The sequence below is a fragment of the Fusarium proliferatum genome (genome assembly GCF_900067095.1).
Source record: "Fusarium proliferatum ET1 genome assembly, contig: FPRO_scaffold001, whole genome shotgun sequence".
Taxonomy (NCBI): domain Eukaryota; kingdom Fungi; phylum Ascomycota; class Sordariomycetes; order Hypocreales; family Nectriaceae; genus Fusarium; species Fusarium proliferatum.
The window spans coordinates 1,619,884-1,633,635 of record NW_022194790.1 but is presented as its reverse complement, the minus strand read 5'-3'; the positions used below and the strand labels follow the sequence as shown (position 1 = coordinate 1,633,635).

At 49.5% G+C, this 13,752-nt stretch overlaps 6 protein-coding genes across 6 annotated transcripts; 2 read left to right on the top strand and 4 right to left on the bottom strand.

Annotated features, from left to right (window-relative positions):
- Positions 1-248: 248 nt before the first annotated feature.
- On the bottom strand, positions 249-1,892 carry FPRO_01547 (uncharacterized protein; the record flags this gene model as incomplete). Its single annotated transcript, XM_031230262.1, has 3 exons — positions 249-941; positions 990-1,565; positions 1,620-1,892. The coding sequence occupies 3 exons, from the start codon at positions 1,890-1,892 to the stop codon at positions 249-251; spliced, it is 1,542 nt and encodes a 513-aa protein (XP_031074926.1).
- Positions 1,893-2,411: 519 nt separating this feature from the next.
- FPRO_01548 (uncharacterized protein) lies at positions 2,412-5,535 on the bottom strand (the record flags this gene model as incomplete). Its single annotated transcript, XM_031230250.1, has 5 exons — positions 2,412-2,501; positions 2,556-4,318; positions 4,371-4,580; positions 4,635-4,959; positions 5,098-5,535. The coding sequence occupies 5 exons, from the start codon at positions 5,533-5,535 to the stop codon at positions 2,412-2,414; spliced, it is 2,826 nt and encodes a 941-aa protein (XP_031074925.1).
- Positions 5,536-9,123: 3,588 nt separating this feature from the next.
- Positions 9,124-9,742, bottom strand: FPRO_01549 (uncharacterized protein; the record flags this gene model as incomplete). Its single annotated transcript, XM_031230239.1, has 2 exons — positions 9,124-9,410; positions 9,559-9,742. The coding sequence occupies 2 exons, from the start codon at positions 9,740-9,742 to the stop codon at positions 9,124-9,126; spliced, it is 471 nt and encodes a 156-aa protein (XP_031074924.1).
- A 214-nt stretch (positions 9,743-9,956) lies between these two features.
- On the top strand, positions 9,957-11,252 carry FPRO_01550 (uncharacterized protein; the record flags this gene model as incomplete). Its single annotated transcript, XM_031230228.1, has 1 exon — positions 9,957-11,252. One exon carries the CDS (start codon positions 9,957-9,959, stop codon positions 11,250-11,252), a length of 1,296 nt encoding a protein of 431 aa, XP_031074923.1.
- A 186-nt stretch (positions 11,253-11,438) lies between these two features.
- FPRO_01551 (uncharacterized protein) lies at positions 11,439-12,217 on the bottom strand (the record flags this gene model as incomplete). Its single annotated transcript, XM_031230217.1, has 2 exons — positions 11,439-11,979; positions 12,033-12,217. The coding sequence occupies 2 exons, from the start codon at positions 12,215-12,217 to the stop codon at positions 11,439-11,441; spliced, it is 726 nt and encodes a 241-aa protein (XP_031074922.1).
- A 531-nt stretch (positions 12,218-12,748) lies between these two features.
- Positions 12,749-13,721, top strand: FPRO_01552 (uncharacterized protein; the record flags this gene model as incomplete). The annotated part of the gene is made up of 2 exons (XM_031230206.1): positions 12,749-13,543; positions 13,599-13,721. 2 exons carry the CDS (start codon positions 12,749-12,751, stop codon positions 13,719-13,721), a joined length of 918 nt encoding a protein of 305 aa, XP_031074921.1.
- Positions 13,722-13,752: the final 31 nt, after the last annotated feature.

Below are 13,752 nucleotides of genomic sequence, written 5' to 3'. Positions count from 1 at the left end.
TTCAGCAATGATCAACGTCAATCTTTATATCCTGGCCCATGGGGCACTCGTTTGCGATCTTATCGACTTAACATTCAACATTACATCTGCCTCGCCATTTCTATAGAACAGGCTCAAGCGCTATGCTACGCTTGCCTCTCCCATACGCTATCTATAATATATCAATCTTGCTTAGAGCATCACCAAACCCCGCCATTCTGGTCAAACCTCTTTTCAGTTTCCGAGTGACACGCTTTCATCATCACATGTTAGTCTAAGTTACATTGATTATCGCAGATCAGCCAGTGGTCCAGACTTGGGAAGTTTGCTGGGTCGACTATTGTCTCCCGTCTTGTTGTGAGGTCAATATCCTGCCTCATCCAAGCTTGCTCAAGTTGCATCTCATCCATAAACCCCATTGTGTCAAAACCAGTTCCACACCGACCAGTTTCACCAGGCCATGGCTCTGGCCAACCTATGAAGGTTGGGCTACTTGTAGCATCACTCCATAGATCTTGATCCGTTTTGACAACTTCGAGACTCAAGTCAGTTATTGCTTCGTGATGCTCCTCATCCTTCGCAATGTCGAGGTAACCATCCATGATGTCCCAGCTTACATCCATCATTGTACTTCTTTGACTTTTTGGATGCACGCATTCGCCTGGTTTTGGCGCAACGAACCCTTGGTCCGATATGCGAGAGTTTCGAGTCGGGAACATGATTCTTTTTGGCGTTCTCCTATTTGTCACTGGAGGCATATTGACATTTAGAAGAAGTACCTCCCATGCCTTTCTCTCCAGTATGTCCACAGAGCCTTTTTTTGCGCTATGTGGGTGAGAATAAGCCTCGTAGCCCGATGCTAGATCGGCCACTTGCTGTCTGAGCACCGGCGACTCGGCATGCTGCATACTTGCTAAGGATGTGGCAATGATGGGTAGTAGTTCGGCGCGGTCCGATATGCTCTACTTCTTTTATCAGCGACTGGAATAAATAATTGGCGAGACCCATACCTTGAGGTAAGGCATATGAAATACTCCCGGCGCAAGCTTGGTGAGGCAGTAACTGAGTCCGCAGCCCCAGACTTGGTAGCCCCTGTACGACCTCTCTGGTGCCAGCATCAATTGCTCAAAGAGAATTTCGACTAGGGACGATGACTGCAGGTCTTCCAATACTTTGATATCCTGAATAGTATCCTCCCTGGGGAGACTCTGCGATGCATTCACGCTCCCTTCTTCGCCTAGGGAGTTGAGACTAAGCATGAAGCTGTCAATAGCTTGTTGGTCGGTCAGCTCCAGAGTGTTTAGCAAATTGCTCTCGATAAAGCCTTCGACCCTTTCCTTCGACTTAACCCTCTTCTTCCGCCGCTTGCTCGTTCTTAAACATTTTCGAGGCCGTTCTTCTTCTTGAGACAAGTTACCCACATCGATAGACAACGTTAGCCTTCGAAATGCTGTGGTACAGGCTGAAACTGGGGCAACGAGAGCCGAAGAGAGATCTGGGTGCTGGAGTGAGAAAGATAGAAGTCCAGGTTGCTGAACTGGACACGAACGGTTGGGTTCTAGATGAACGCCCAGGCGACCCCAAACCTGATCAACTCAGTTACAACTAACTCTGGAAGTTCCAAGGCATAGCCAACATACCTCGCAACCGCTGACTGCCTCGGCGATGGCATTGAGACGGAAAGTCTCAAGGATCGGATGTCCATTTATTGTAATAGAAACCTCAAGGCAACAAGCACCGGACCGAGCAATCCAAAGATGAGAATCTTCCACTGCCGAGGAGAGATCCTTGATCGTTGCAATATGCCATGCGCCACCAGGGGTATCAATATTGATCGATGCTGAAGCTGATAGTTCAACATTTGCCTGGTTTGCGATCACACGAATAGTCGGGAGCCGCAACGCGCACGACATTGTTATTCCATGCTTGACTAGGTAGGCAATGGGAGGGGAGGCGATTCCGCGGTGTTCTTATTGGAAAATGATCCCGAGGATTGCTTTTGTGGTCAAGGAAGGAGCTGGTTGTCCATCCCAAGAAATTACCCACCTACCCAATGGAATGCGAGAAGCACCCGACGACGGGACAGTGGAAAGAAGGAGCGATCTGATAACGTCCATTATCTACCAGGGCAGGTACTCAAGGTAGGTACATTTCAATACGCGGTAATCATCCAAAATGTTATAGGCAGGCAGTTGAGAGATATTGATAGATATCGTAGCCAAGTCGCTAATCATTAGGGTGGATGTCCAAAATATGAGCCCCCTACTACTAAGGTAAGTCAACCACATAAATCCTAGGTGTGTACATCATTATCTGGCTATGTTCAGTCCAAGCCAATAGGCGCACAAAGTCTATAAAATGCTCCCAATATTTGCATCCATAAGTATAGTGCGCATGCGTGCTCCGTAAACTCCGTCCAAGCAATTGATAGATTACTTTGCAAACCATGGGAACTTCTTCTTAGGCGGCTCAGCGAAATTCCCTGAGCCACTTTCGACTTGCACACTTCGCTGATAAATATCCTGCATGACGCCGTTAGTTTGTGTCCTTGAGGGATGATGCAACTGAATTCTTACCTCTTCATCCGTTGGCATGCGACAACCCAGAATCAGTTCTCTTGCAGTGTCGTGCTTGGTTAGATTTGGGTATGATGTGCTCTGGCTCTTCATGATTGGTAACAGGACCTCTCCCAGAACCTCAAACTTCTTCCAATTGATGCGATCTCCATCCGTACCAACGAATGTTCTGCTTCCCTCCTCTGCTGACACCAAATCTCTTCGATGAAGGGGAATGAAAGGAATCCGGGGGAGGGAAGAATTTTCCCAGGCTAGACGGTAGGCGAAATGACTCTTCTGGGTTCCCATCAATATGCCCAACCGCGCAAACCGCTTTTGGACTTCTGCTGGTACTAGTGTTCTCGTCTGATTTAATCGATGAATGGCCGTTCCGTTCACACCTGCTAGTATGGCCGCCAACCCATTGTAGTTGTTGAGTTGCCGCAGCTTCAGTGAAATATTCATGAACTTCTCTAATATTAGCGCTCGATGCTTGGCTTTGTCCCGCAACAGAATCATGTTGGCAACCCATTTGGCAACATGATTGAAATGGTTGATCATTCGATTCACATTCCGTAAACTCTTGCAACGCTCCTTTTGGGACGCAGATAGGCTGACATGTCGAACGAAATCGCGTATTCGAATTGAGGAAAACATGATCCAATCAATTCTCGTCAGCTCGTCCGCAACATCATCGTCGGGGATGTCCATGAATATATGGTAACGGAATTTGTTCATAGGTAAGTTGTCCGTAGGTTCCAGGTTGCTCGCGGCTCTTTCGTAGTCCTCAAATGTATGGAAATGCACCTGGCTCGAGACACTGCTGCTTCTGTCCGCAAGAGAGACCTCTGAGCTTCCAGATGGTCTTACGTCCAAGTCCGACTCCACAGTCAACACACTCACACCCGACGACAGCTCGTTCATGTCCTTTGACAAGATCTCACTTGCGAGCTTATCGCTAGTCTCGTCCGAGTTTGCCCAACCTGTATCGTCGTCTTCCACGACATTGAATTGGAGGTGTCGTCGCATATGTTGCGCTGCGATTGAGAAAATCGGCTCTGTACTCAGATGCCTGATAAACTCCTCCAGGTTTCGTCTAGTTTGAGGACGGGCGAAGTCGCCGGGGTAAAGTGATACCCATTTGGCGACCACCTCAATAATTCGGAGCTGTGTGGCTGTCTTGGAAAGGTAATGCGCTGTCTTATCGTCTCTCACTTTATCCAGTCGGGTTAAAATGGCAGTAAATAGCTCACCAGGAGCTGCAAACTTGCGATAAAGACAGAGAAAAACATCAGAGAAGTTGTTGTCGATTCTTGTTAAGCGAGGAGCAAGAAGCCGATCAACTAGCTCATCGAATGTTACGCCTGCCATCTTCGCTTGCTTATCCAGCGTGTTATCGTCATTTCTTTGAAGTATCGGGATATCATCTGAGTATCGGTAGGATTCTGCATCAGACTCATCCACATCCAAGAACGAATCGGTACTGGGTCTGTCGAGTCGAATGCCAGGAGTCCTCAACATGTTATTGAGTGTTTGCGCTTGGCCCAGTTCTCCTGCCTCGGGATTCGAGCTGGCTGTATGACCCTGCCTGGGGCTGCGAGACGATTGCGCCCGGTAGTTTTCGTGGATTGGTGGATTGGAGAAACCCTTGAGTAAAGAGAAATCGGAGCTTGCTCGGCTATGTTTGCTATGTTGGCTAATGGGGCGCCCGGTGCCTACGTCGGGAGCTTCCAAATTGGCAGCAGACTGCGCTCGCCTGCGCGAGAACGTTTCACCATTTTCTTCTACACCATAGTTAGCAAGAGTCTGTCGGTAATATCTTCCTCGTTCACTCACCTCTTCTATGGGCTATTGCGGCCCTCAAGATGGTGTGGAGGCACGTTTTGGCAACATCAACGTCATTTGAGGAGATTTTGTAGGTTGAAACACAAGATTTAAAGAGTTGATGATTCGCAATGGCTTCGGCATTGACCTGCCATTCAGCTTCAGGGGTTTCACATTTGCAAGCCACCAGACTAGCGGGTAAACCAGAGTTCGTGAGAGCCGCTAGAATTGTACATTTAGTATAGCCTCAGCCGTTCAAACAGATGGATTTCATACCCAAAGTCTGAGGTAGTTCACGCACGGATTCATGATTGGTGACATCATATAATATAAGAGCAGCATCGACGCGGGGGACGATATGCCCATTGATCTGTTTTGGCCACTGGATGGGCTGCGTAGGGTTCAATTCGAAATACTCCAGGTCCAGCTCGAGTAGAGTTACGGCGTGAGAGTTGTTGTCGACCAGCATGCGGACGCTGGAAGCATTCGAGATGGGTGGGCGAGACAGGCCTAAGACCCGCTGGACAAAGGAAGATTTGCCAACGCCGGTAGAACCGATGACGGCAATGTTGAAACTTTCCATAGTCGGTGGTGCTTGGGACTGTATAGCGTCAAGCTGTGGTCAGCCATCTGTCGCAAAACTGCCTCTACCATCCAAACCCCGGATGACCGTTTGTTGAGCAACGCTGCCCCGCGATAGCTAGGGTGGGGCCGCATGTGATGGAACATGGTTACATACCCAGTACGAAGAGGGTGTAGCGGTCAAAGATTCTCGTCGTGGAGGCGGCCAGTATTGGCTTGGTTCGTTATCATCGCTGTCGGGCTTCACTTTCTTTCCGCCGCCGCTTTTGCGCTTGGCTTGCTTGGCCGCTTTGCCGAAGTTGTGCCCCTTTGTGTCGTGAAAAAGATGCTCGTGGTCCTCGTCTTCTAGCGATTGGTAGACCGAACTGCCATCAGATTGGTCCTCGTCCTCGGAAACTGCAGCAGCTTGAACGGCCGGGTCGTAGGTCTGGAAGAAGGGGTCGTCAATAATTGAACCGACAGAATCTCGATGGCCGTTGGCCGGGGCTGAAGGATCGGAGTCGCTCTCGATGTCGGGGTCTATGGAAGCCGGGCCTGAAGCGGCAATGCCTGAAGTTGGGTGAGCATTCTGTGAGTCAACATGATTGGTTTGCATTGTCGCAACTTCAGCGACTAGGCTGAGTGGTAGAGATAAACATGGACGGGATAGACTCTGTGCCAGCAGGCGCAAATGGCAGATGGAGGGACCAAATCCTTGCGGGGATGGAAGAACTCGTGGAGCTTGCTTGACTAAGGTAGGGTAGGTAGCTACAGCAGGGGTTCAAACCCGTAGTAGGCTGTATGAGGGAGAGAATGGAGAAGGGATGAAAACACTCGAGGTCTGAGTAACGAGAGACAAGAAGGCACTAAAATGAAGGGCGAAATGCTAGCAAACAAGGGAGGGAGAAGAATTTACCGTACCTTAGGGACTGACAAGACTTGCACTGTACTGTGTTGTACAGTACCGTGCTTGGGAAACCAACGGAATAAATTGGTTCGATGTCCAATTGGTGGCAGTTTGGCGACCTAGTGAGAGGGATGGATGGATGGATGCGCAGATACCGCGGAAACAAGCACTGCGTCCTTTGAGTGACAGCCACCAGGTGAGACAAATTGAACGGGTATCTTGAATTAGTATAAGCACTGAACGTTCAGAACGACAAAGATTGGAGTCCTATCAGCTCTTGTCTCGAGGTACACGCCAGGCCACCACCTGTTCTGAGGCAATACCCAATAGAGGCACCAAGACACAGAGTTGAGACACCTAACTCGGAGTACTCGAAACCTATTCGAAACCCATCGTGTTAGTCCAATTCGACCAACCTTAAGCCATAGAGCGGAAGCCAAGAGCGTTTACACAACGGGATAATGCACGGCATTCCGGCTGCAAGCGGGAGAACTACCTAATACTGTGCAGCCACGTACTGCAATTGAATACTGCTGGTTGAGGCCCAACCTGGATTGGATATATCTTTGAGCAAATCTGAAGAGAAGAGCCTCGAACAGATGTCAGGAGAGGTGAGGAGAGGATGCGCTACGACGCGCTGAAGCGGACCCGGCGTCGTGGGCTGGAGAGTGGATGCGTGTGCGTACAGTATGTAGGCGGATGCAGACGCCTCTGACTCGGAACGGGAGAGAGCCACGAGGGGAAAACTCCTAAGGAACGCGTGCCCAGGAATGGACAGAGAGTATCATCAATCTTGACACCGTCAAGTTCGACTGCGCGAAATGTCGAATCTGGCACAAAGAGGGGAGAGAGCTGGAACCGAGCCACAGGCTCGGAACAGGGAACGTTTTAGGAGCGGATGGGGATGGTCTAAGGTACGGTACGGGAGACTTAGTTGGGCAGGCTATTTCCAGTTAAGGAAACTGGGTTCAAAGCGCTGCGTTATGCAGGACTCGGGCAAGTCAACTAATAACTCACTCATTTCTCGGCGTTGTTCTGAGGACTGACTTAAATTGTGTGCTGAAGATCAACGGTAATAGCAACCATCCCTAACAATATAACAGGCCCAAAAAGAATGCGGCACGGTATCGGCATCGGCGCGGCACGAAACGGTTCCTGGAACGCAAACAAAGGGTCTTTGTCCTTGACTGAGACAGTCAGCAACTCTCTGCTTCTATATAAAGGACCTCGAACCAAATTTTCCCAAGACTGACTGGCCTTGGGGGCTTCTTGGTTTCCACGCACTCTAATTGCACATCTCCCCAGGATCCAATCCCGCGTTCTGTGTTGGCGCTTTGTTGCCCATTGGCCAGTGCACAAAAAACCAACAGGGCCTTACCTGGCACTGGATCATTCTAGACAATCATAAGACTCACGTTCAGTTATACCAGTTCCTGGTTTGATAGATAACCACTTCAGCCAGCCACGAGGAAGTGGTGCTGACAATGGATCCTGGTACAGAGTATACAGGGCACCCATCATGTTGCCTCTGCCTTACACATGGTCTTGACATCCAGGACATCCAATAGCGACTGTTTAGACCTCGCTCACGCATCCCCAACCCTCGCCTACCAAGCCATCTTAAGGGACTTGAATTAGTAACCTACATTGGACACCACAAGATTCCAGCTCTTCACAGACGGACCTCATGGATGCCATGCAACTTGCTATAATCTAAGGCAACGGGCGCTACACAGTACGGGGCCATGGATACACCTGGCCCATTCGGCTCTCATCATTTGTCATTATCACCGTCTTCCATATTCCTCACCGGGTCCCTTCGCGATCGATGCAGGCATTGTTCATACATTATGAGCTTGAATTCTCTAAAATGATAAAGTCACATGAGGATGATTTGTTATTTCTATGAATCCTTCAGCTTCAGTATTTGCTCCTAGAGAGGCATTCCTCAAGCCAGTCGACACTTGGACACAATCAGAACTTTGGTGCCGTGTTCTATTCTCCGACCAAGTTCAAAGCTCAAACGGTTGACTGAGATCTGGAAGCGTATGGGGATAAAGTACAGAATTTGTAAGAGGACGTATCGTCGACACCAAGTTGCCATATGTGATCCACGGCTCTGACTGCTCATTACGAACAGTTCTCAAGACACTTCTCTGTTGTTGAGATGGAAAGAAAACAAGGCAGATCGGTCCGGTTCCCCAACAGGCACCTTCCAGAGAGCATAATAGCTGACGTAGCTGAAGAAGTTTGGTTGTTATTGGCGCTTGTCCGTATCCGTATCGTAATTATAGGACCAGAGGATATTCAAACTAGCAGCTCACAGCATCCGTTCACTGGCTTTAAGGACGCGATTCATGAGATAACACCAACGAATAAACTTTGGTGGTTCGCAACTAACAGAGACTCGACTACACAATCCGCCTGGTACATATTATCATCTGGCCAACTAGCAGGCTGATACAGGAATACGTCATTTTTCAGTTTAGTTCCCCGAAATGGAGCGGATTGTCAACATATCTTTCACTTACCAGAACTTTTGCTGCAACAGTCAAGTACACATGATTGTGAGGACAAGTAGGATAGGATCTTGCTCCGCCAACAAAGGGAAAGAAAGGAACGACTATAAGATATAACGACTCGACAATATGCCATGCAAAGCACTTTTTAGGTCAGATTTGCTATACAGAGCCAAATATCTCGGCCGAAAGCTATGGGAGACGAGGCTAATCAATATTATCCATCAGATTTCATGCTATTCCCATCAACCAAATAACTCGGCAACAGCGAAAACCGACAGAAAAGTTACGGTACTGGCAAGTCTGCCAGAAGACCCTTCAAGCACGCTTTGGGCTCTTGCAAATACTCCGAGAGACGTTGTTCTCACCCGTGTCTGGTTCTAGTCATTATAAGTCACAGCCGGCTTAGCACATTCCTGTGACCCAAAGCGGGAGCTCTTAACTCGGAAAACGCACGAGCCGTCCTACGAGTCCTGTCAAGTGTCAATGGATTGTACTCGCAAAGTGTAGCGCCGCCGTCTGCCAAGTTGGGGAATCCAAAGTGAGATCCCAGTTCTCCCAGTGAGCTGCAAGTTTGTCCGTGCTAGATGATGGGGTCTGTTCAGGGACAAACCATGTATGGCGATCATAGAGGTAAATCAATGCCGGATCTGCATCTTTGAGTGAAGAAACTCTGACATATTTGATCCTTTTGGACTCGAGTTTTCAAAAAGGCACTCAAAGATATTGAGTGGCCGTTTTCTTAGTTGAGTGGTACTCAAATCTCTGTTGGTTCGACTCAGTGCCCTTGCAGTTCTGGCCCCTTCGACTGGAATTCCATCCACGTCAACACCATTCCCTGGCTAGAGGATGTTCGGCCACTTCGAGACCCAAGGTATGTCGCCGTGCCAAATCCCTGGAGAATTGAAATGCCCAGTCTTTGATGACCTCCACATGTTCGTGACATTGGCTCTGTCACGAGACCCAATGACTGCTTCAATGTCTTACCAAAAACCCTGAATGACGTTGGATCAACCCATGTAGCTGGATCCTCCAACAATCTACCAAACGTCCTGTTTGTGTGGACTATTTCTAAAAGCAGCCATATCCGAGAATAGGGTTTTTGTGGAATACTAGGTTGGAGAAGTTGTCCCCTTTCGGCGATCAGGAACGCAGGCGACATTAGTTGATCATAACAAAGGGACCAAATTAAGCTCTGGCCGGACCAGCCCACCCAGCCCGCCGTCGACTTGCGAGCCAGTTACACCACGATGGCGCTTCTGGTTGATAGATGCCCACTCATCGCGGACAGCTTCATAGTTTTCCTGAGTGGGCCAGGCCTGGAGTCCAGGGCAGACATGCTTTGCCAAGGAACTGTAGCCATGACGACGTTTACATTTCGTTGTGGTAAGAGACATTTATGTCGCCGAGATCCCCAACATCCACTAGATACGTTCAAAGACTATTTCAAGTTTTCCTATATAGTCAAAGAATCGTAAAACGCAGGCTTGTTTGTCGATATCACATTACCTACCAGTGGCCAGCAACCCTGCAGCCGTCATACTGGCATTCAATCCCCTAGGATCCCATCCCATATCTCCTTCTCCAAGCCCGTCACCGAGTTTGCCCAGCATGACTACAACAATGCTGTACACGACGGGCATTTCAATGGAGGAGCCAAGTCATCGGTTTTCGCCCACGACAGTGGCTCCTGGGAAACCCAGGCATCGACCAAAAGCCTTACAGATCCAGCCACTGGACTCCAGCGAATTGAGCGCGAAGTTGAACGATATTTCAGTCGAGCACGAAGGCCAGCCTCGTCGTCCAGTCCACACAGAGGACTCACTCCGCCCCCCATTATCTGCCACAAGTATGGGTGCCTTGTCTCCCCGGACTATTCAGACAACACATACATCGCCATCGATTCCAACCCCTGTCTCATCAAGACTCTTCAGGAAAGAGAAGACTGATGATCAACTCAGTTCACCTTTGTCTGCAAAGCCGCCACGCCGTGGCAGCTTTTTTGACGCCTTCCGCTTCAGAGGCTCGAACTACAGTGATGAGACGCAGAAGCAAACGGAGGAGGATGTTCAGAAACCTGCTCGCTACAGGCATGTCCCTCAGGTGGCAGCGCAACAGTTTGCTCGCACTACAACAGTCGAGCCCCTCACTCAGAAAGCTTCACCCAAAGGAATGAGGCCTGCTCCCGGCCCCCACTCTATGAACAATGGCACCATATCGCTGCAAGAGTATAATAGCCAGTATAGAAGAGCACAGAGTCTCTGCAGCGGAAGACCAACTAGCGCCAGCAACGTTGCGAGGACGGGAGGCACTGAGCTGGATAAAGTGTCAACGCAACGCAAGAGACAAACAGCCCGTAATTCCATGCTCTGGAATGTCAATGGACCTGAGTTGTCACGAAGAATGAGCACGGGTAACATGCAGCCTCTGCCTCAACCCGGGCGTGATTTAATAGGTACGAGTGTCGGAGGCTTTCAAGGGAATGCCGCATCATCTGCGAGACGGGGATCCGCAAGTTCGTCAGGTTTCTCCGATGCATCACCCTTTGTACGCGAGTCTGGCCCAGCAACCCCTTTCAAGCAAGAGTTTGGTATCAACACTTCGCCTAACCGTCGAGGGTCTGAGACTAGCGCAGCCACTTCTGGTTCGCGGAGAGGTAGTTTTGTGAACATCCCCAACCCGCAGCACGCGGCTGAGATACACAGGGTGGACTGGTCTCAGAGTGACCAACCAGTCAAGGTCCGACGAGATTCGAAGTGGGGAGGCCTCAAACATCGAAAGACTAGTTTGAGCCAGCAGAAGCCCAACGCTGAGGACCAGGGCTCCCATTTTACCAAGACGAGCTCACAGTCATCTATTTCTCCAAAATCGCCCAAGTCTGGGTTCTTGAAGCGATTCATGCATTAGCGAGGGAAAGAATGCGAATGACAGGGGGGATTTGGCGAGCGGATGATATACAGACAACTCACCAATGATTATTGTAACATAATGACCAAATATTAAACATGAAGGAGAATATTGATACATGATCTCCGCAATCAAAAAAAGTATCTTCGGTGTCACGTGAGATGTGATTGGAACCGAAGAGGAAATCTAACGCTTTTCTTGCGCCATCAAGCGTTCGATAAGTTTTGTATCCTCTTGTGCCATTTTCTGCCGAATGATATTGTCGACGTCCGTCTGTGCACTCTCGGTGTTCATCAAGTGAAGGATAAGTTCTGAATACTCGCGTATAGCGTCGCCCTGCTCACCGTCCGCGCGACGAGCCTTGCGCAGAGCCTCTTTTCCGTTCTGAATACCAATGTCATGGTTCCAAGCTTCTTGCTTTGGTGGCAGGCCCTTGAGGAGGGAGGCGGGGATGGCAGGCTTGGTCTCAGGAGGTGGAAGCGTGGCAGCATCTATTTTGAGGAGCTGGTCGGGAAGGCCTGGATATTTGCGAAAGAGAAGGCGAAGTTTCTCTGAGCTTTCAAGAGCCTGAAAGGGATTCGAGGGGTCGGGGAGCTGATGCAGTGATGTTGCTTGCGACTCGGAGAGTGCCGACTGAGGCGCTGTTGGTGTTGGTGCTGGTGCTGGTGCTGGCTCAGGTTCAGGAGGGTGATTTTCGCGATGGATCTTGTTGCAAGCAACAGAACAACTTTGGTGATGGTCAGCCACTGACTGCGGTAACAACTGAGTTGTGAAGCTTACTATGGAAGGCGACATCTTGGACATTTGTATTTTGGGGGATTCACTTCACATACACCACATAGTGAAGGATCTGGTTTTGTTGTCGCATCATCGCCATCTTTTGCTTCAGCTTGTGTAGTTGGCGTAGTAGTATCTTCTGGGTGTTGGGCTGGTAGATCGTTTATTCCCTGAGTTGGTTCTGACATTGTGATATCCTATGCGACCGAGTAGGTATGAACGTAAGGTACCGTAATTAAGGTGAAAGGAAGCTAATTTGATGGAACCTAAGGTAAGGTAAAGGTACTGTACGGTGTACGAAAGTGAGAAAAGGTACAAAAAGTTTCAGTTCCAAGGGGTCTATCGCCCCGCGTCATTACCCGCTTGACATTTTGGACCCCAGCAATTGCAAGCCGAAGGAAAAAGAAAGAAAACAAAAAATCGACGTAGAATGTTGGTCCGTGCGCATTCATCGGGACTTTAAATTTGCCCTTGCATCATAGGTAGCTCACGCATTACTAATGCTCGGACCTATCACGGCTAGGTGAGTGAGTTTAAGCAAGCAAGCACAAGTTGGAGCGGCGAAAAGTTGCTATAGCATACCCGTCAACGCCGAAACTAGCCTGTCTTCCTTTCCAATTTATTTCTCAACAAAGCCCGTTTTCTTGGACCTTGACCTCTTATTGGAGTCGAATCGGTAGCATCCTTTCTTCGACATATCTATCTTCAAAGCCTACGTCATGGCAACTTCAAGAGCCATGTCACGGACATTGGCCGCTGTCGCTCGGCCCGTCGCAGAGACATCTTGCCGAGGAATTCAGCGATGGGCTCGTTCAATCAGCACCGTCCGGCCACAACTTCTTGCCGGTCCGTACGCTACACGTCCCCTTGCACAGCGACAGCGCAATATTCCAACAACCATACCAAGCCTCGCCGGTGTCGGTAGCGGGATCCGAACCATCTTCATCCAGACGGAAAACACCCCGAACCCAGATGCCCTCAAGTTCCTACCGAACCATCGAGTTGTGCCTGAGGAGCTGTCTACACCTTTTATCGAGTATCTCAACCCCCGAGCAACCATTTCTCCGCCATATCCTTCTCCACTCGCTGCCAAGCTCATGAATATCGATGGGGTTACATCGGTATTCTACGGCGCCGATTTCATTACTGTTACGAAGGCTGCAGATGCCAATTGGGCACACATTCGACCGGAGATCTTTGCCCTCATCACAGAAGCCATCACTGCAGGTGAGAAGATCGTCACTTTCTCCGAACGCCGGGAGGGTGAGGCCGCTGCGGCTGAGGAGGAGGATAGCCTTGCGTACAACGAAGACGACAGTGAGGTTGTTGGTATGATCAAGGAGCTTCTTGAGACACGAATTCGACCAGCTATCCAGGAGGATGGCGGCGACATAGATTTTCGAGGTTTCGACGACGAGGGTTATGTGCATCTCCGACTGCGGGGTGCCTGTCGTACGTGCGATTCAAGCACTGTCACTCTCAAGAATGGAATTGAGGGCATGTTGATGCATTATGTAGGTTCTCCATTATGGCTTACACCGTACTGTCTTGGGCTAACATAACTTCCAGATTGAGGAGGTAAAAGGTGTCAAGCAAGTGATGGATCAAGAGGAGGAAATTGCTCTGCAGGAGTTCGAAAAGTTTGAGGAAAAGCTCAGGCAACAAAAGGGAGCCGCCAGCTCGGCAGCGTAGAATGGCTAAAACAAGGATTATCCTTATATGT